We start from the raw sequence: 21,069 nt of genomic DNA, 5'->3' as shown, positions 1-21,069 counted from the left end.
TAGATATCAAAAACTACCGACCGATTGCCATGCTTAGCTCCTTGTCACTACTATTTGAGCGTATGGTGTATAAACAGTTCTCAATCTTTCTGCAACAAAAGCTTTGCGTAGAGCAACATGGTTTTAGGAAAAATCGTTCAACCATCACTCAATTACTTGTCTACTGCAACAGGTTGTATGAGTTACTTGAAGCCAACAAAATGCCAATGACAGTGTATCTAGACATAGCAAAAGCCTTTGACACCATCAATTATAACATCATACTTGTAAAATTATGTCGAATGGGATTTGATAGTGCTTTCTTGAGGTTTTTTGCGTCATATTTAACAGATCGACAACAGAGAGTTGTAATATCTTGCGGAAAATCGGACTTTCGACCGATCACCAGCGGTGGGCCTCAAGGGTCAATTTTCACTGTGTTTCTTTTTTCCGTTTATATAAATGACCTAACCGAAATAATTGTCAATGAGTGCTTTCTATACGCGGATGACACAAAAATCGTCAGCACTGTAGACAATAAAATGCAGCTGGAAAAAGATATTGAAAATGCTATTGTGTGGAGCAAGGAGAATCGGTTAAACTTCAATTTCGATGAATTTAATAACGTGCAATTTTCCTTACGTAAAAATCAAAACAAGCAAATTTTGCGTCTTCCCAGCCATAGAAACATCCCACAGGAAATACACTTCAAAGACCTGGGCATATATTTTTCAGAAAATTTGTCATGGGACTATCATTAAAGTTTTGTTCTACGAAAAGCCAATCAGAAGCTTGCTTATCTAAAGAGATCAATTCCAAGTGAAACGAAATTGTCAGTTAAATGCAACCTAGTCAAAACTTACATTATATCAATCTTGTTTTATGGATCAAATGTTTGGTATGCCAGTAAAACTATCGTCAGGCAAATGGAAAGGCTTCAGAGAAAAAGTTTAAAATGGATACAATCAAACAGTCATTCTACTGATAAAGAATACAATGATTGTCTTCGATCAGTAAATTTACTTCCGATCACATATCAACTTGTCTTTTTGGATCTCGTAGTTTTGAACAGAATTTTGACAAGAAAACTTCCACTTGAGGCAGAGCAATTTTGGCAAATAAGGAATGGACATCCGAAAACACGATCAAACGAGAAAATATTTTTATACTCAAACGAATGTAATCGCCAGCGTTGCCGATCAAATTTTTTCCAACGAGTTACAAACTTCAACAATTCTATATCACTGGCGCGTGATTTTCCCAACTATAACCCATATTCAAGTCCTCACAAATTCAAAAAAGAAGTCAAAGAATATCTATTTGATTTAGCTAAGAAGAATTTTAATTACAAATTGTACCCATATGGATGGACAGTGTTTGAGGGAAACCAAATTCAAGTCCCGTTAGGGACGTACTAAGCTTGGTGCAACCAAGTTTAGTTAAATTCATTATTATTATTATTATTATTATTATTATTATTATTATTATTATTATTATTATTATTATTATTATTATTATTATTATTATTATTATTATTATTATTATTATTATTATTATTATTATTATTATTATTATTATTTAATCCTGACGACATTCTAAAAACGCCGGATTTGAACGAGTGGGAACAAAATTGATACCTCTACTAATGATCATGTTAGACAAAACAAGTGATATGAAGAATCTTACTCGACACAAATTGCCGATGAGAAGAATTTTGCTGAACCCAGTAAAAAAAACATAGACCATGCCTTGGATTGTGTTCAATGATGCCTTGTGTTCTTATTGTCAATCTAAAAAATTGTTTAGTTAAAAAATTGTCCAGTTAAAAAATTGTGAGTTAAAAGATTGTTTCAACCAAAATTCGAGAGGTCAACGCTGGGAATTTGGTTATTCACTTTCGCTTTAACTCAAATCATGCAGTGAAAAATTTCAGGAAGTATTAAATACGAAAGACAGCAATTCGTGTTTCTTTTTTATTACCCTGAAGACGTGAACTGGAAAAATAACAAATTACTTGAACACTTCTCATCGCATTCGTTTTTTAATCTCCAATTTATTCCGTCTATTTTTAAGTTTCAAATTTAATCACTTTCCATTCATTCACACAACTTTTCCCACAACCCTCCCCCTCTCTACCTTTGAGGGTGAAATTAATCCGCGGTCAAACAAGACACCCAACTAGTCTGTCACACTGAATTAGAACCCCCACAAGAGTCATAAACCCTGGGCTTACTTCTGGTTATTAGAGACAAACAACGGCGCTGTCTAACCAACATAATTTGCGAATTTTGCTCACAAAGTTCAGAACATGCATGCGCATTTGGACCACATTTTCGGAACTGATATACATGCTTGAACAACTGGCGCTATGGTTGGTTGTGCCCCCAAATTTGAGGAAATTATGGGAAAATTTACCACCGCAAACCAAATTTAAACCCACTTAAATGCAGTTTTATTGCCCCAGTTTTAGTACAGAACTCTCGCGTGTATTTCTATTTTATTAATAGCAATTGGACGAGTGGTGTTTGCGGTTTTTGATACCACCTGTGATTTTATTCAATACCAGTAGTTTACAAGCAAACTAGCGCTGGTTTATAAATAAGTTGGCTCTGTGTTTGAGAATAATGTCTTTGCGTATGCGTAAATTAAGTTATGTTACTTTTACGTCAGTAAAATTGTATACTTTTATATCTTCAAAAAGTTCGAGTTTACAATTTGCGTTGCAACCGATTGCACAATAGTTATTATACGTTCATAAAAAAGAGTTAAAAACGCTCTAAGAAAAATACACTTTAATCTTTTGTGCGTTTTTATAGTAGCTTGCATCTTACCATTAAAAATATACATACTACATTTGCGTCAAATTGTTACAACTCTCGCTTATAACCATTGTTGTGGTTTTATTGGTACGCTTTCTCAAAAAATATACCAATTTGAAACAGCACTCCAATTTTTAAGCATTCACGTATTATATTGTAACAACCATTTCATTCCTTTTTTCTTGTCAGCGCGCGCAGTAAACAAGAAAAAGGATTACTCCTTCACATACGTGCATGTAAAAGGAAAAAGCAAAAAATCTCCAGCAGTATTTTTGTGGAATTCTTTCACATTGCTGCTCCTATTTATTCCTATCGCTCCTTTTTTTTATTTCCCTACGATCGCTCGACTACTAGAAGTGTTATTAATTGTGAGCTCATATTTGCTTCCAAATTTTATCCATATACAAACAGTGGTGGCTTTTCATATCACACGGTTGTTTTTACTCCTGAAAAACACTTGCGCGCATTTTGGGAAGTCACGTGTTACAAGTGTACACGCTCTGAAACGAGGGACACATTTTTAATTCACTATTTGAGTTCGAAAAATTCGAATACTTCCTCCATTTTATTTGATTTGTTCATACCAATTTTTCAAATAATTGATTTTGGATTCTAATTTGTGTTTTAAACTTACAATTTTACTTTCAAATCAGATTTAACAATTTTGATCTATTTTATGAATTCGAATTGTTTGATTAAAATTCAAATGTTGGATTCCTAAAATGGTTAGCAATCTCGAATCAAATAATCACCTTTACAGTGAAACCTCATTTTCGAAACCTCCCGGATGTAGTAGAAGTCAAAAAATGGAAAATTCACGGTTTACAAAATCTCCTGTTAATCAGAACAAATTAAACACAATACAATTGAGCAATAACATAGACCGAAATTACGACAGTAAAAGTCGGTATTTAACCCCACAACCTGTCAGGAAAACTTACTCAGAACAGTTAGAACAAGTTAAAAGTGATAACTTACGTAACCATCTCGCATTATTAACCGACGAAGATCAACTAAACGATAACACACTAACGAGTCGAACACAACCGACAAGTTATTCGGCCTCTGTGAATCAACGGCGATTGTCGTTGGCCACGACTAATATCGAAGTGGATTATCGTAACAATTGTGCCTATGATCATTATAACCAGCCAGGGTTTTTCGGAGGGATGCTGAATTGCTTGAAACCCGTCTGGGCAATGGTCGGGAAGAGAGGCCACGGGTCAATTCAACCTCGAAACGGATGTAAGTTTGATACTGTCATGGTGAGCATATTATCCAGAGAAAATTATTATTTTTTTCCAAATAGGAACCTGAATAATTTCCCTGAGTTAAGGGTCTCCATTTATATGTTGCAATGAAGTAAAACATAATTATCAAAAGTGGTTCAATTGAGACGTCAAAAGTATGTTTCAGAAAAAATGAGACTCAAAAGTATATTCCAGAAAAAATGAGACGAAACGAAAATTTCGAAAATCATTCACTCTAAAATTTTCTCATTGATTTCCTGACTTTTTATGAGAACAACTAAAAAAACTGCCTGCAAAAAGCCTATAAAATAGATATTTTCCCTCATACGCTCATTCGCACAAAAATCGCGTAAACGTTCATCACAGGCAAATTATTTCATGTGAAATCACACCAGACGAATTTTCACACGAAAAATGTTCAATGTGCTCTCCACTGAGCCAACTGGTCGACACTACGAGAGGCTTAAAATGCTCTCTTATATTGAGCTATCATTTCAAGCTCCTTCTTATGATCATAACTTACTTACTAGATGTATACTCTAAAAACGGTACATGACCCTGTCTCGTTGAACAGAGTTCTTCAAAAACAAAAATTACGCATAATGGACAACAGTGGTAGAATAAAAAATCCGACATATACGATAAATTCACGTTCTGATGAATTTGAGACTCTTGGTTTTAGTCGAAAACTCTATTATTGTTCATTAAATATCTATGTGATGCGTACCGTTTTTAGTATACTGTCTTTTGAATTTCAAATAATGGAGACAAGAAAATGTATCTATGAAAAACTCTCATAAAGAGCACAACTTCAGCAAGAGTTTTTTTGAACCAAAATTGCTTCTGATGTAACCGTGCCTGTTGATAAATGCAGACGGAAATAAAGGATATTGCAGCTTGATTAAAAACTTTCTGTCGCAACCGAGTCTCACTGAATTTGAATAAGCACTGAAGAATATTTTTTTAATGGCATAGAAGATATTGTTTTTCTTCATCGCCACATTTCAAAACATAACTGCCTCTTTTTTGGTCTAATGCAGTATTGTAGTATTTTAGTATCGACCTTTTGAAACATTTTCTTTTCTTGCAAAATAGAACACCATGCCAATAATTTGAAAATTTATTTTTAAGATAAATTACTAATTAAATTTTTAATGGCACTAGTTGACATTCTTTTCCCAATTTCAGGTAAGGTTTTTAAAAATTAAAATGCCTAATACAAATATGACTCAGCAATTTTCCCGAAAAAACCCAAAATTTTACCTTTTTAATAAAGTTTTAGAACTCTTGACATCAATTATCTGAGCGGGATAATTTTTGTGGTTTAATATTCACCACCGCCGTGGTTTGTGAGACGTGATATGAAGCTATCACAACGAAACAAGAGATCAAATTAACCGGTATTTATTATCAAACGTAGGTGTAATACGAACTGCTGATTGTATTTTGACCATTGATTGTACAGATCAAAAGGAAATCATTGGGCATTGTGGCGTTGGTCATTATGATATATTGGCAATTTCTTTCATTTATAAAATAGCAGGGAACTTGTGAGACCGTTCGGTCCTTTTGCACGAATCGGTTCAGATAATCTTATCTTAAACGTTTGTTTTATGATTATTTTGCAGAAATTTTTAATGCAAAGTTTCATGGTGGTAATTCGGCACCGTATTCCGCAACTTAAAACAATGCTGAGATGCCTGATTTTGATTAAAAAAATAATTGCACTTGGTTGTTTTAGATGCAAAATACGTTAAGCACTTTTTTGTTTTACGCATGGGTTCCAACAAATGTTAGTTTAATATTTTATTATAAAATCATCAACAAATATTGATTGTTTTCCGCAAATTAGCTTCTGAAAAACCAATAGCGAAAACTATTTTCAAACCATGATCAAAATTGAGTCGCAAAATTTTGCTCGGATCATGAAACAACTGGATTGCCCATTTTGTATGGAAACAATAAGCTAGATAAGAATAAATAACAAAAATTTATCTTAAGAAACGAAATTTCATATCGCATTTTTCCATCTCATAGCTCTGCCACAAAAATCCTACTTGTCCACATTTTAAAATAGTTGTGGAGTTAATGTTTTTTTTAAATAGTTAAACGGGAAAAAATTGAATTGATGTGATAATGTGTTATAATGTTTCAGCTTTTGGCACAATAGACCTGGACTCGATCTATGGCCTGACTTTTGTGACTAGTGGGGCTCAAGGTGCAGTGTACCAGGGTGCATTCCAGGGAAGACAGGTGGCAGTGAAGAGACTGAGAAGCAGAATAGAGATCGACATTATCAGAAGCAATATGCTCACCGTCAGGCATCCAAACATCGTCGAAATTCTGTTAGTAGCGTCTTAATTAATCAATTTCATGACCATTTCAGGCGAATTTATACACCTTAAGCGAGACCGAAAGCTTATCTTGCAAGATTTAGCAAGATAAATGAATATCTTGCAAGATAACAATTCCATATCGACGGTGGAGTTGCAATTAATTTCCAGAGACTTGCTGATCTCAGTGTCATGTGTTCACAGGCAGCACAGGCTGCGGTCCGTGTTCAAAATGTTTCGTGAAAATACACATTCGGGGACATTTTACTTTATGAAAAATACCCAAGCAGACCAAAACCACTGATGGTACAGACTTTTGCTCGTTCGAAATTTTGATGCGCAGTTTTAGTTGCAAATCTTTTCTCACCTGCGACTACAAATACAATTCATGTCGAATTTCGCTTAAATTCAAAGGATCAGTTTTTTAAAAAATTGTCTAATGGCAAAGCTTTGACTAGCAACGCCTTTCTAGGCTTTTTTTGTACATCTTTGCAAGCTCTTGCTTATATTGGCTTTTCGAACTATTGAAACGAAAAGCTCTGTAGAAATGGAATTTCTGACTCAAGCTATCTTAAAGAAATTAATAAAACAAAAAGATTTATAGAAAAGTACCAATCTTAGGTTAATTTGAAGAAGTTTTGACTTCAAATCTAATCAAAGAATAACGGCTAAGTAAGTTAGGACTTTATAAGCAGTTTATTCAACAAATATTGATCTTGACTAGTAATGGCAGTTCTGATTTTGTCTCACATGAACAGATTTAGAAACTTTATTAAAACCTATAATTCTGAGCTAAAAATAGAGGTTGCCTATGAAAACGGAGATGAACTTGTCTAAACCATGTGAATTTTTTTGGTCTTTTTGTATAAAAGTAAATTTTAAAAAGAAATTGGACTTGATCATTTCTCTATCATTTATTTAATTATTTTGTTTAAACAAGTAAATTGAAAATATAACTCAGGGATTTTTGGGGATTGTATATACCTTGATTTTTGTACTTTTTCAGAGCTTGTTTCCGAGTTTAACTTTGTAAGTGAAGTCTCTCCCTTCTAATGGTAAGACAGAGGGTACCTACCTAGATTCAAGATTTTGGCGTGTTTTAATGTAGTTTTCTTAGTAGGAATAAGTACCAGAAGTTAACTGGTGTAAATAAACTTTTGCTAAGTATAGAATTGTGCCCATTTTCTTCATAAGTTAGTTAGGGCAGAAGGTCTTTAAGAAAGCTAACTCAATGAAAAACAATACTTATGTATTGTGTTTGAAACCTGTTGGAATTTACAGGCTAAGGCCCCCGAACCAGCTTAGCTGAAATCTAAATTTCTACAATGTGTACATCACTACAAGCAAAACTATCGAGGTCGCAACTTCCTTATCAGTTGCAATAACGTTTGTGATCAATGAGTTAAATTAATTTTGGTTCTGTTCAACAACGTTTTGTTGTTTACAAAATCAATGTTCAATTTATCATCACATGTCCCATGTATTAATCTTCACTCGTCTTTCAACGAACTCTCGACCTCATAAACCCTTATAAAAAGTGTTTGTACCTTTAAGAAATCGTCATTCTGTTATTGATCATGACGTTTTCAAGAGCTTGATCAGCCCGCAGATTGGGTGAGTAAAAACGACAACTAATAAGAGGTCTATTTAGGGGTGTGTCTTGGTCCCCCTTCGCGATAGTTATGGAGTTCTGCTCTGGTGGTCCTCTCTACCGTCTGTTGAGAGATGTCTCTGTGGTTGTGACTCCTATGCTCATCATAGAGTGGGCCAGACAGATTGCCAGTGCCATGCAGTACCTCCACCAGAGACATATTGTGCACAGGGATCTCAAGTCACCAAAGTAAGAAACCCAAAGTCTTCCTCATCGGGTGACGACAAGGCAGATAAAAATTTTACAGTTTTTGCTTGGGACAAAATTAACTGAGCTTTTTTGTAACTCGTACATTCTACGTTATGTTACCGCTTTTGCATTACCATTTGAGCGATATTAGAAAAAACACATTTTGCTAGAAAAAAATCAAGTGGGTTTAAGTTTCAAACAAATAGGACTTCCATTGATGAGTGTTTTAGTTGCCTAATTGGAGAGCAGAACCAAATAAAACTGATTGACTTTGGTAACTGTAAGCAGTTAGCGGGAGACCAGAGCCACGAGCACATGAGTTTCACTGGCACTTTTGCCTGGATGGCACCCGAAGTGATCAGGAACGAAAAGTGCAACGAGCGAGTCGATGTATGGTTAGTATACTTTTAATCAGTTATAGAAACTAGTTATGTCTTTCTATCATTATGATTATAAATATATCTTTGATCCGTTTTATTGCGTTTCTGTTCGTTGCCAACATTAAATAGGATATCGAACAACTGATGCAATATTTTTTTAGGTCTTTCCCATCATTGTCTCCACACCACCCCCCCCCCCCCCCCAAGATAAATATTTGTATATTTAGGGTTATTAGTGGGAGGGGTACACGTTCTAAACCCACTAAGCTGGGGAAAGGATATACTGTGAAATATTCATTTTTCCAACCCATGAAAGCCTGAAATATATTTTGTCCAAAAATTTATATTACATTACGGTCGTTGTTTGAAGAAACATTTTTATAGTAGGAAAATATGTGTTTGACCGACCATTCCGGATACATTCAAATAGTGACATTCTGACGTATCACTTTTTGTGTTTAACTCAGATTATTGTGACAAATAACCATTTATAGAGTTTTCTTTGACCTTGTCAGATTTCACAGATTTAAATATCCCTCAAAAAGAATTGCATTTAACAAAATATTATGTCAAGTTACAAAAACACACAGCAGAATCTTTGAAACAACTCAAACGCCTTCAGATATCCGGCTAATTTGAAAGTGTACATTTAAAGCTGGTTTCAAATACGGGCGGAAGCTTAAAATTTCAGAAAAGCTGTTACCCCATTTCTGCTATTTTAATCACACTTTGATCCATAAATTTCACGCCATTCTATCCCAATTTCTTTGAAACTTTCCCCGGGGAGGCAACACTTTAAACTTCTTTGAAGTCAAATGCTAATAGCGCTGAAGAGAAGTTCTGTTCAAAAAGCGGCGGACTCAAATTTCAGTTAAAAATAGCCGAATGTTTATGCGTGAATGAATACTGCGCCTTTAAGTTTTGACAGCCTGAAATTATGGGATATTCACGTGCAGCTTCTTTGTGGTTAGAACGGGGAGTGGAAATAACAACAACTGCCTGACAAAGTTATTTATTCAAAAGCAGGAAGTGTAAACATCTCCCTGAATTAAAGGACGTTTTGTTTGTTTGATAGGCGACGCATTTTCTCAGCAAAACGGGTGGAATTGTTGATTGGAAATCAGAAGTAAATATTTGAAAAGATCCTGTACATAGAAAGAGTATGATTGACAAAGATAAAAATTACATTTTATGGACGTTAAAATTTTGTCCACGATTTTTGGATCTTTTCAGCAATTGCCTACCCTATGGAGCCATGCTTATGTTGAAATGTTGATTGTTATGATATATAAAATTGAGAATAGTTTCTACTGGGGCAATTCTATAGTAGGTACTAAAGGGGATGTGATTGTTCAAAAGATTCTATTTTTTAAAGTTTTTCTGAATTGTTAAGAGATCAAAACAAAATTTACTTGATACTGTTGTCAACGCCAAATTAATGGAAATAAGGGAAATTATTGACAAATTGCATTAGCTCAAGGTTTAAAAGGAAGCATTAATAATTGTCTTTATGTCAATCCATATGATGATTCAAATCAACATATGTAGTATTATAGGGTTCAAATTCTAGGGATAATTCACTTTTGGCTATTCGTTTTTATACGTAAAAGTATGACATAAATGGTCCTTCAATAGAACTGTACCAGTACGATGTCCTGTTCCATTAGTTGTCTCAAAAGGAACACACATTTGTTAAATAAGAGAATTTGTGTGATAATCAAAGTTATATATTTCGTTATAGCACGCAGAGCCAATATTACGTTTATATCTATTCCTTTTCCTTATATCTATATTGTTATCGTTGTTGTCTACCTTTGTTGTTAGGTCGTATGGAGTGGTGTTGTGGGAACTTGTGACCAGACAAGTGCCCTATGCGAATGTCGACTCAAGTGCCATTATATGGGGAGTGGGAAGCAACAGACTCAGTCTCCCGATTCCAAACACATGTCCACCACCTCTCAAAATGCTACTTAACCAATGCTGGTTAGTGCCCCCCCCCGAAGAAATTTTAAAACGTGCCATATTTTAACATAATGATCTCCTATGTAATTGCGCCTGCCTGTATCTGGAGGGTGCACAACTTACTGGGGCCAATCACCGAAAAGATCCAATTTAGCCTAAAATCAAAGCCGTTTTTTGAAAATGGAAAAAAAACTATTCTCTGTGGATCTTAATTTGTGACTGTGCTTTTTCATTTCATGGAGTCATTCAAATTGATCAATAAAACATATTTCCTAGATGCTGTAGTGAATGCTTGAAAAAATCAGTAGACATCAATATTTGTTTGTTTTTTCTCCGTTGTTAATGATGATACGGAATTGGAACCAACTATTATTCGAATCCCTTTGTAGAATTCCTCATTAAGCAGGACTGGCTTTGTCAACTTATCTGCCCTAACTGTCAAAGCCATAACCATCTTATCGTAAAACTAATTCATTCCTTCCTTCTATTTCCTCTTTTTTCCACTGTTTAAATTATGTGCACAAAAACGAATTAGTTAAGAGAGATGGAGGAAATTTTCGTTAGCACGGCGAATTCAAATTCTGTGATTTACTCCGTGTAAAGGTAGAACAGCGCTCTAATACCTTGCATGTGCCATACATATCTAATTGGGCTCTTTGTTATCACTGATTTTGCCCATTCTATTCCCTAATTCCCTATTTTCCCTACCCGCTGCTGAACAAATCAAAAGACAGCCTTCAGGGACGCTATTAAGATACACAGAAGCAAACCCACGCATTTGCACTGCAGGCGACTACACTCACTCTCACACACGCACGCATGTGAACAATTTCCAAAGTGTTCTCTGTTGCACCAACGTGGGCCGATATTTTAAAACCGAATATTCACCAAAGAACAAACGTTTGACCATGGTGACGAAATGTAAACATGTCGAATATTTTTTTAATTACCAACTTTTACATACGCTATTTTTTTTTTAAAAAAAAAAGAACAAAGTTTGCATATTTTTGTACGCTTAAGGACTTAGTTTGCTTTTTTTTCTTATGAGTTATGAGCTCTGTTATGAGTTAAAATAAAATATGAGGGGTGCAAAAATTATCAAAATGGTCGTTTGAATGAAGATTTTTGCAACAATTTGACACTAACTTTTAGCAACACTCATTGGTTCAGTGTTTTCAGGTTCGGTTGAGAATCCATTAGGCCGGTTGAGCAGAAAACTTTTGAACTGGAACAGACGTTGTGCTCAATTTAACTTCATATCTTATTCAGAGCTAATCCATCATTTCAATTCCCACGTCAAAGCCCCGAGATAAAATGCACCCTCCCCTTTTCTAACAATACCCTCTATCGATTTTAGCCCCCTCCAACTAACTACATGCATATGTAAAAAGCATAGATTCAATGGGAGTAAATTTTAAACAGATTCAATTTAAATTGAGATTTTACTACGGGGCAGTATTACTATTACTATAATCTACTACAAATTGGGGCCTGGAAAAACGATGACAAAGCAGATCGCGTCTATTTATAAACCAATTTTTTTCCAATTTTCTCAGTAAAATCTGCCAATTTTGCAATCTTTTGTCTTTCGTGGGTAGCCCACTGTGTAAGGTCTTGACAATACCAGGGCACTATTCAAATATACCCCCTCGAGATTAAGGATGTGGAAAAAATTCTTGTTTTGACGTAAAAGTTGGTTTCATTTTTCCCACCCAACAGGGACTGTTCAGAAGGAAACAAGAAGGGAATTGTAATTACGGCAGTCAGGAAGCCTTTATTACCAAAATATTACCCCTCCCTTGACTTATTTTATCCTCTTCTCCAATTTTGAATGAGCTTATAACATCTAGGGCTCAGCTGCAGTTCATAACCCGGGGGAAATAACATGAACTGATAAATCGCATGCCGTTATATAACACTCCATTTTTAATCTGAAAATAATGAAAATTAATTGCACCGAAACAGTTTATTTATTTTTCACAACTTCTGAAATTTCGATTTGAAGGTTCTATCTAAAACGCGCACTTTGTCAATTTTGTCAACTTGAAAATAATTTTTTGCATGACGTACAAAGCCAATGCGACATTTTGTAATGATGCTAGCTTGGCTTATTCTTATTTGACCTAATTAGACGTCGAACTGGTCAAATTAATTCTGAGCACAAGCTAAAATATAAACTCATGGAGAAAATATGTGGCTTCATTTTACCAGGGGAAAATGGAAACAATTCCAAAAAATCAGCTAAATCCGTAATTGTTGTTTAATTTGGAGGTTTGTCGGTACAAAATTTTATGGAGTTTTGCGGTTTTTGAGCATGTATCTGCGAGAAAATATCCAGGGAAATTTAATCCAATTTTACGCGAACAACTTTGTTCAACACGGGAAAGCTCCTGGCCCATTATTTCAGTTTATTTTCTTCTAGTGAGAGAGGAAACAGTTAACTTTTGCATTAGTACACTTTAGATAATGGTGATATCAATTGGATAACATTTGTGAAACTAGGAAAACCTGAGGATTTAAAAAGAGTAAAGCAGAAATATACTAACCGTTTATTATATGTCAAATGTTTGCTGATAATTTGCAACATGATAAGCTCAATACGATTCAGATTTACGCACTAAATTGCAGCGAATCAACAATAGTTTCTTCAAAAATCTTCAAATGACAATTATGCGCTCTTTTATTTCATACTATGATTTTTCGTTCACAAACTAGGTCATATTTGATTTGTATGATTTCTTAGTAGTAATCCAAGAATCATATAGGACTTCCAGGAAATCATGCAAGAATCATGCAAAAAATTGGAAAGCCTAAAAATTGCATGCTCTTCTTAGCATTCGAAAAAAGCAATGAAAATCATGAAAGGTCATATATGACGCATAAAATATTGTCTGGTGTCGATAATTCTCATATAACGTAGTCAGAGGGTATTTAATAGGTCGCATATGGAGTCTAAGTTAGACTCTTTAAGAGCGCCGTGTCAATGACTTAGGATAATATACCTATTTAGAATATGGTATATGGTTGTGAAGTTTGATAAAAAATGGAAGTTTCCGATAAAAGAGCATTTAGAGCTATAAACTTGTCTAAGAGGATATTAAAACCTAAGTAATTTAGATAGTCTTATTATTTTATTTAAATCCCAACGTTGTTTTAAAGAATGCACCTCAGGGTCTTCTTGCTCTTCTCAAAGTGATCACGGGGAATCACTTTAGTGATACCTCATCGATAAAAATTAAAGGAATAAAAGGAAAGAAAACATGTATGATTCTGGCAAGCTAACACGAATCTTGGACGATTTCTTTGGTTTCATAGTAGGATCGTACTAAAAAATCAAGTATGTTCGTTATGAAATCATATATGATCGTTATATGAATTCAAAGAAATTTTGACCCGAGTGCTTGTTTTAATTGACAGTTTACTAAAATTTCAAATACGCAATTCTTCGTAATTAACAAATTATAAGTGAACGAGAGCATTTGAAAGATATTAGAAGAGCTATTGCTCACCGTGAACAGGTTTCAATGAAATCTGTCAAAAATTTTAAACTAATGCTTCTTAAAAGTTCTGGATCAAAACTGCTGCACCATCAACAAAGTTCTTAAAACAAAAATGAAAAATAGGATGGAGAAACTGGAAGTACAAGAAAATCAGAGTTACTAATTGTCTTTGCTTCAAGTTCCGAATATGTGCAACTCACCTTTTGTTTGGTGGTTCGATTAAGTGCTGTGCAATGTCTTTTTAAACCAATGAATATGATTTTTTTCTTGAAACAGGATTATATATATGTATATATATATATATATATATATATATATATATATATATATATATATATATATATATTTATATATATACTATATATAAATATGTGCGTAGATGGTTTTTTCTAAAGTCAAATTTTCATCTTTGTTTGAGCATCGCGAAGAAAAAACGAGACGCGTCATTTTGTGGCATTTGGAGCTACCTTTTGGTTCCACAAAAAATACACTTGTTATTTCATGCTGAGAAGAGATGGCATTTTATAAAGTGCGAATGAAAACTGGAAAAATAATAAAAAGGAAAACTGTCTCTATTTTTTCTGTGGAGGCGGGGTCTCTTAAACAAAATTTAAGTAATTTCCCAAACTATATTTTAAATCCAATATAGTTTTCATATATTGAGAACTATATTGGACTTTAAACATTTGTTAGAGGAAACATTTCTCAGAAACGTTTTCAAAAATGTTCAAAATTCTTCAAAAATTTTTCAGAAACGTTAAAAATTTTATTGTTTCCGAACCAATTTAGCGTAACTTTGAAAAAAAAATTCCTGAGTATGTAACGTTTTAATTTGACCAACAGTTTGTAAAGAAACGTTTAGAGGGATTATGGAAACCAAAACAACAAAATGTAGAATTGCTCGAGTGAATCACGGAAAAAACCATTTTTATCTTTACCCTGCGTCAACTTTCCTGAAACTTCAGTTGATCTCAATGTTTATGCTCTCCAGTTCACTGCAGATTGTTTAGGAGTTTCATGTGAGGACAATGCTGTTAGGGTCTTTAATTTGCGTTCTTTTCGAATAATAAAAAGAGAATATTTTTTTTTCGAATAATAAAATAATAACAATTTTGCTTAGTGAGTTTGTGAGGTACAAAATCTTTTCGCTAATTTTCTGTAAACTCTTACGAAGACGACACCTACAGTTAGTTGAGGTTTTAAATTTTTTTAAAAAATAGTGAAGCTAACCTAATGGGGGAATATTCATCAAAAGTACAATAAAAAATATTTTTTTGAGAAACGCACGGAAGATTTACCTCTAGTTGAGCTTCACATAATTGATTATCAATAGCACTTTCTCTCTCAGTAATAGTTTTTCACAAATTTTCGTACTTATGTAAGAACGTTTGGTGCTAGGCACAGTTTCACATAAGCCCTCTTGTATAATGCAGACTAGAATACACAACAGAATATCTGATTGGTTTCGAACTTTTAAATTCGATGGCTATAGAAAGGTGCTTATTTTTCCAGTAAACAAAAATGAATGCAACTCGTAATGACATGCAAGGTTTTGATACTTGTTGCAAGGCAATCTTGATGACTGTTGTCGAAATTGAAATGTTATCAAGCAAGATGTTACAAGAATCTTCTGTCAAATTTCTCGGACCATCTTGATAAGACCTTGGCAAGATGTTTCAAAAATCTCCAAGAAACTATCATGAGAGTGTACTTGCCATGGTCTTGCTTAGACAACCTCAGACTTAGGCAAACTGCATAGATTTCTTGATAAAGGTCGTGACTGATCTTCTAATCGTCTTTAAAAATAATGACAATTAAAATGGTGAATTTAACCAAGCATGGGTGCAACCAACTTGATATTCCCTTTTGTGGCGGGCCTAATTAGTTTCAATGATTTTAATTAACTCACAATCTGATGGATACTATTTGAAACTATGTAAAAAAAATCCTTGCATAATTTATGGGTTTATATAAGTTGCATATTTTAAAAGAAGTGAAGTAGATAGCATGTTGTTATATATCAAGTCACACAGCCCAACAATTATCTCCATAGTTTTTGTTTTCAGGCGTCAGAACTACAAAGAACGACCTTCGTTTGCACAAATTCTGCTACACATCGACATATGGGCAGTGGACTTTGTTCAGACGCCCTACCAGACACTAGTGGACAAACAGGCCTCATGGAGGGGAGAGTTAAAGGAAGCATTCAACAGGATCAACAAAGAGGGTGGGGGTATTCTCGAATTACAGAGAATGGACAATGAAATTGTAAACCAACATCGCAATGAGCTCAAGTAAGGATATTCACATTTCTTTGATTATATAATTTCTTACGTTTTTTCCTTGTGGTCATTATTTGACCTTCAAAAATGAGAGGGCGTATTTTGAAATAGCAAATATATAGACGAGTGTTATATCGACTGGTTTCAACGTCTATGACCTTGATAGCATATATTGTGTGTTGTTTTAACACCAGTCAACCGACTAATATGTAACTTCGGTGCATATTGAGCAGTCATTTTATCCTGTTACATTATCAGACATTGGAATTTTTGTCCAAGTGATGATCAAAATCTCACCTATTTTGATCGTGCCTATCATGCTTAAATCCAAATGACATTTGAACGAAGCATGAAATCAGTTCAGTTCGATTTCAATTGTTTCGTCCACTACCCGAGTCAACGAGATCAAAAAGACACTGTAAGACTTACAGAAAACCTTGTGGAAAATATTAGTCTTGCAAGAAAAAGTTAATCTTCTAAGAATCTTGTGAGAAAAAGTTAATCATGGATCTTGTAGGAATCTTGTAAAAATCTGGCGAGAGTTAACAACATTTTGCAAGGATCTTCCCAGACTTAGTCTCGCGTAGTTAAAATACAAGATCTGCGAGAAATGAGAATTGTATCATAATATGCATGAAACGAATCCTTCCACGTGTTATACGTTGCTTTGTGCAATTGAACAGCCATTGGTTTGCTAGACTTAATTTTAACTGATGGATGATGTAACTTTTCAGGCAAGCTCAAGATGTGAGAACGTGTTATGAAGAGAAGTTATCGAGAGCTAATGGCCTCATGACAGAATTGCAGACAGTGTTGGTGGAACTGGAACACAGGGAACAGATCCTCAGAAAGTAAGTCCACACTCCGGATTAATCGCTCAAATCTAATAAATTACGAGTAACTTTTGATCATACTAATAAATAGTCTGCGATCCTAAATCGATCCTGTAAGACTTGGTTTTTTTCGAGATTTATCTTAAAAATGTTATCAAAAACTGATTTAAAAACGTAATCAGTAGGAACAGGTGAAAGAAATATGCACTAACCTCAACAGAAAGTTGTGGTAACTTGGAGAATCGTGCAACCAATTTTAATTTTGGGTTTAGTGAATTTGATCAGCAATGTATTCAGAAAAAAATCACTGTCCTATAGAACTATCTGTTAGATTTATCTGTTACGGTGCTGTAGATAACGAAGTAAAATATCTCAGTACTTGTAAGGATTCATAAAAAAGCCAGCAAACTGTGGAACCAAACACGTAATAAAAAGACAATAAGAAGTCTTTAGCATCTTGCAATTGATAACATCTGCAACATTTAAATGAATTTTGATTATTTCAAGCTCCTCTTATAAAACCTACCTTATACAATTTCAGGAAAGAGAAAGAAGTAGAAAGCATATTGAAGTTGAAAAATACTACAAAATCATCAATCGCTCAACTTGACAAGCTCATGCAGCAGCAGCAACAAGCACAAGTGACTCGTGAGAAACAACTGCCCCCAATCCCCACCGAAATGACATCGCCCACTCTAAACGACATTCACAGACGCCGTTGCCACACTGTCAACAACAACCTCCGAGAACCCGACGAGGGTAATCGGACTCGATTATTCCCCAAAATGAGCCCCAGTACCTTGCTGAGCTTGAATCTTACTCCGACAAGAACCCGCGCAAGAAAGTCCCTCCGAATCAACATGTTTAAACGAGATCAACAGCGAATGAGTATGAGTTCATCTCTGAAAACCGAGAAGCCTTCGCGGCGAACCCGAAGTTTGGACCCCTCATCGCCTCTGGTCAATCAGCAATGCCTTAATAACCAATCAACTTTGAACCAATCACAGACGAGCTCCATGCTTACGTCATCACATAACAGTGGAGGATACCATCAGAAATCTTCATCATTAGTTGGTTCAGCGAAGCAACAAATTACAAGAAAAGCGAGCAACGCTCAACATATAAATAACAACAATTCTGATCAGTCTGTAATTTGGAGTACCAGTGATGCTGATGATCACAGCAATGCTTCGATTGGTCTCACCAGCGCTTATCAGCACCAGTGTCGCTCCATGCAAAGAGGACACTGTAAAGATCCAGCACTGGACAATTACTCGAATGCTGTTCGCAATGCCTTTTTGTCAGCCAGTCTGGATAGGTAAGTTTATTATCTCAATTTAAAAGGATGCACAAGTTTCACAAACACATGGCCATGTCAATGTAATATCATATTGCACGGTGGATGCCATCAATATAGTTTAGGTGCGGCTAGTTATTGCTTTTAGCAAATGTCTGGTTATAGAAACTATATTGGATCGTTTGCTTTTTTTTGTAAGTTCGACACTGTTTTTATGTTAAGCTACACTGAAATAGTTCAATTGCTATAAAGTTAACCACTATCGGTTCTTGTTCTTGGGTTTCAAATCGTCAATGTTTTTTCCACAACGCGTGTGAACTTTGGTTTCATCAAATAAAGATATGACGTAGAATTTCATTTCGTGTTTAAGAGCAAAATTCACAAACCTTAAGCAGAACTTGAGCGAAAACCGACTCAGAAGAATATCGCGGAGTCTCTCAAATCTACAACAGGAATTGGATCACGAAATAGAAGAGGCAAAACAACAGGCGCAGATGGAGCAAGCATCACTGAACAGCCGAATTTACTACTCATCAAAGAGTCAGCAATTACATAAGGAGGAGAACTTAGGCCACAAGAACAATCTGCTGCATGAACTGGAAGTGGGGGAAAAGTTGATGTCTTCCAAGGACTGCTGCTGTTCATGCAACTGCCACACCCCTGCTATGAGACGCAGGACTACCTCTGTGAGTAAATGTCCCCCCCCCCCCCCCCTCAAGACTATGACCTGCACTTCATAACTGATACCTCTGCACCTATGAGAGTGGTAATGCATACTCCGATCGCTTATTAAACTATACAAATCAGTAACAGTAAAAAGACGCGAGTTTATTTGTTCACAGAAACGGTAATAAAACAAAGTTTTTCTCAGGGGAAAAGAAAACGAATCAGAAGAAGGTTCCTAACTTGATGAATTATTATATCTGATATTTTGCAGTGTATTACTGTAGACTTCAGCAGTTTTAAAATATTTCTGTTTCAGGATAATTCTCAGCAAGGAAGAAAGAGGCGTCACAAATCAGCCATTTCCCCAGCCTCAAGCTACTCCAACTCAACCAAGTTGTAAGTCATATGTTTTCAATTTTTCTTTTCTTTTGTTTACAAGCTCACTTGTAGATAATTTTGGAAATTCTAGACCAAATTCCTTCAAGTCTTGAAAAATGAAAAAAAAGTTGCGAGGGGCTAAAAAACATCAAAAACGTTCCAAAAGTTTTGTTATTAAGAACTTTTAAAAATTAATGTAAACACAAAATTCAAATATTGCTTGCGATGGTATCATGAAGTCCTCATTCAAAACCACCGGAAATTGTGATTTCTTGGAGCATGTGAGAAAACATTTTTGAAAAATTGTCCCCACTAAATTGTGGCTTTTCCGCTTTTTAGGAAAGACTATGATCAAACATCAGCCACAGAATCTCCCCCTCGGTTCTCCTCCGAGGAAGACTTTCTGGACGACTGCGGGAGTGACGATCTGGCCGAAAAGGAGATGGCTGTCAAACAATTCCTGGAGAAAATCACCTCCGAGCTAGCCTCAAGCGCCATTTTGAAACAGAAATCGGCTGAATTCTTGTACTGAACTGAATGAGTTATTGTGATATGTAAATGCAAGCATCCGGTTTTTGTTGAGCATTTAAAAACTTTACCTATCAATTGGCAAAGCAGGTCAAAACATACTATTTAGCTGCAACAAACCAGACGGGATAATTTCTCGCCTTCTCTTAAAACATCAAACTTTTCAACTCACAAAGTCAATTGGAAATCAAAACCGGGGTCAAGGTTTTTGGGTGAATTTATGAAAGAAATGCGGTGAATGCGGTAAAATTTTGTAAGAAATGCAGTGATTGCGGTGAATGCGGTGATAAAAAATATTTCACCGCATTTCACCGCATTTCTTAAAAAATTCACCGCCAAACCTCGACCCGGGAATTACACACAGCAAAAGCAAAAACGGGATGTTTTCATTGTGGCACGTGAACAATCATATCTGTTGAGTCGACTTAGTTGCTCAAGTACTTGAGAGGCATTGGAGTTCACAGAGGACAAACCCCATTTATTCCACATACTTTAGAATAGGATGATGACGTTTATGATATTTGAGACGGTGGCTTATTTCCTGAAATTTGACTGAAGATACTTCTTCACTGTCCATGTAGTTTTGTAAAATAATATTTTTGTATCTTATTTTTTTCAAACCAGTCAACCAAAGCAGTTGTTGCCGATGCTACCTCAAGATAACAATACAAAGCAAACTTAACGATGGTTTACCGCAAAAAACCTTGACTTTCTGTCCGACTTTCTGTATAGCGTATAGTTACATAAATAATTGAAACCGAAATCTTGAAAATTGACATTTCAATGTAAGAAACATGTCTTCGTCACATATTAATGGTAACGACCCGACATTCAAGCAACTTTTGATCTAACAGTTACAGACGTCAAGGATTAATTACAACTGCAGCTGATTACGCTTTCGAATCTTGTCCTGTCATCCCAACAAGAGGATCCGGAATTTTTAGTGGTATCAGACGTCAGCAATGAAAAATTTTTTGTGGATTGGGTTTTCTACGTCACCCCCCAACAAGAGGATCTAGACT

General features: G+C 35.2%; 1 protein-coding gene across 1 annotated transcript; it reads left to right on the top strand.

Annotated features, from left to right (window-relative positions):
- The first annotated feature begins 2,584 nt into the window (after nt 1-2,584).
- Nucleotides 2,585-20,144, top strand: LOC142355342 (uncharacterized). Its single transcript, XM_075407543.1, has 11 exons — nt 2,585-4,043; nt 6,204-6,393; nt 8,033-8,221; nt 8,452-8,616; nt 10,426-10,584; nt 16,130-16,357; nt 17,080-17,196; nt 17,720-18,496; nt 18,846-19,161; nt 19,458-19,537; nt 19,859-20,144. Exons 1-11 carry the CDS (start codon nt 3,521-3,523, stop codon nt 20,049-20,051), a joined length of 2,937 nt encoding a protein of 978 aa, XP_075263658.1. The 5' UTR covers nt 2,585-3,520; the 3' UTR covers nt 20,052-20,144.
- The last annotated feature ends 925 nt before the right edge of the window (nt 20,145-21,069 follow it).

Source organism: Convolutriloba macropyga, unplaced genomic scaffold (assembly GCF_964194025.1).
Source record: "Convolutriloba macropyga unplaced genomic scaffold, txConMacr16.3 SCAFFOLD_557, whole genome shotgun sequence".
NCBI classification, from domain to species: domain Eukaryota; kingdom Metazoa; phylum Xenacoelomorpha; order Acoela; family Convolutidae; genus Convolutriloba; species Convolutriloba macropyga.
The sequence above is the reverse complement of the archived record's forward strand: the minus strand, read 5'-3'. Positions and strand labels throughout refer to the sequence as shown.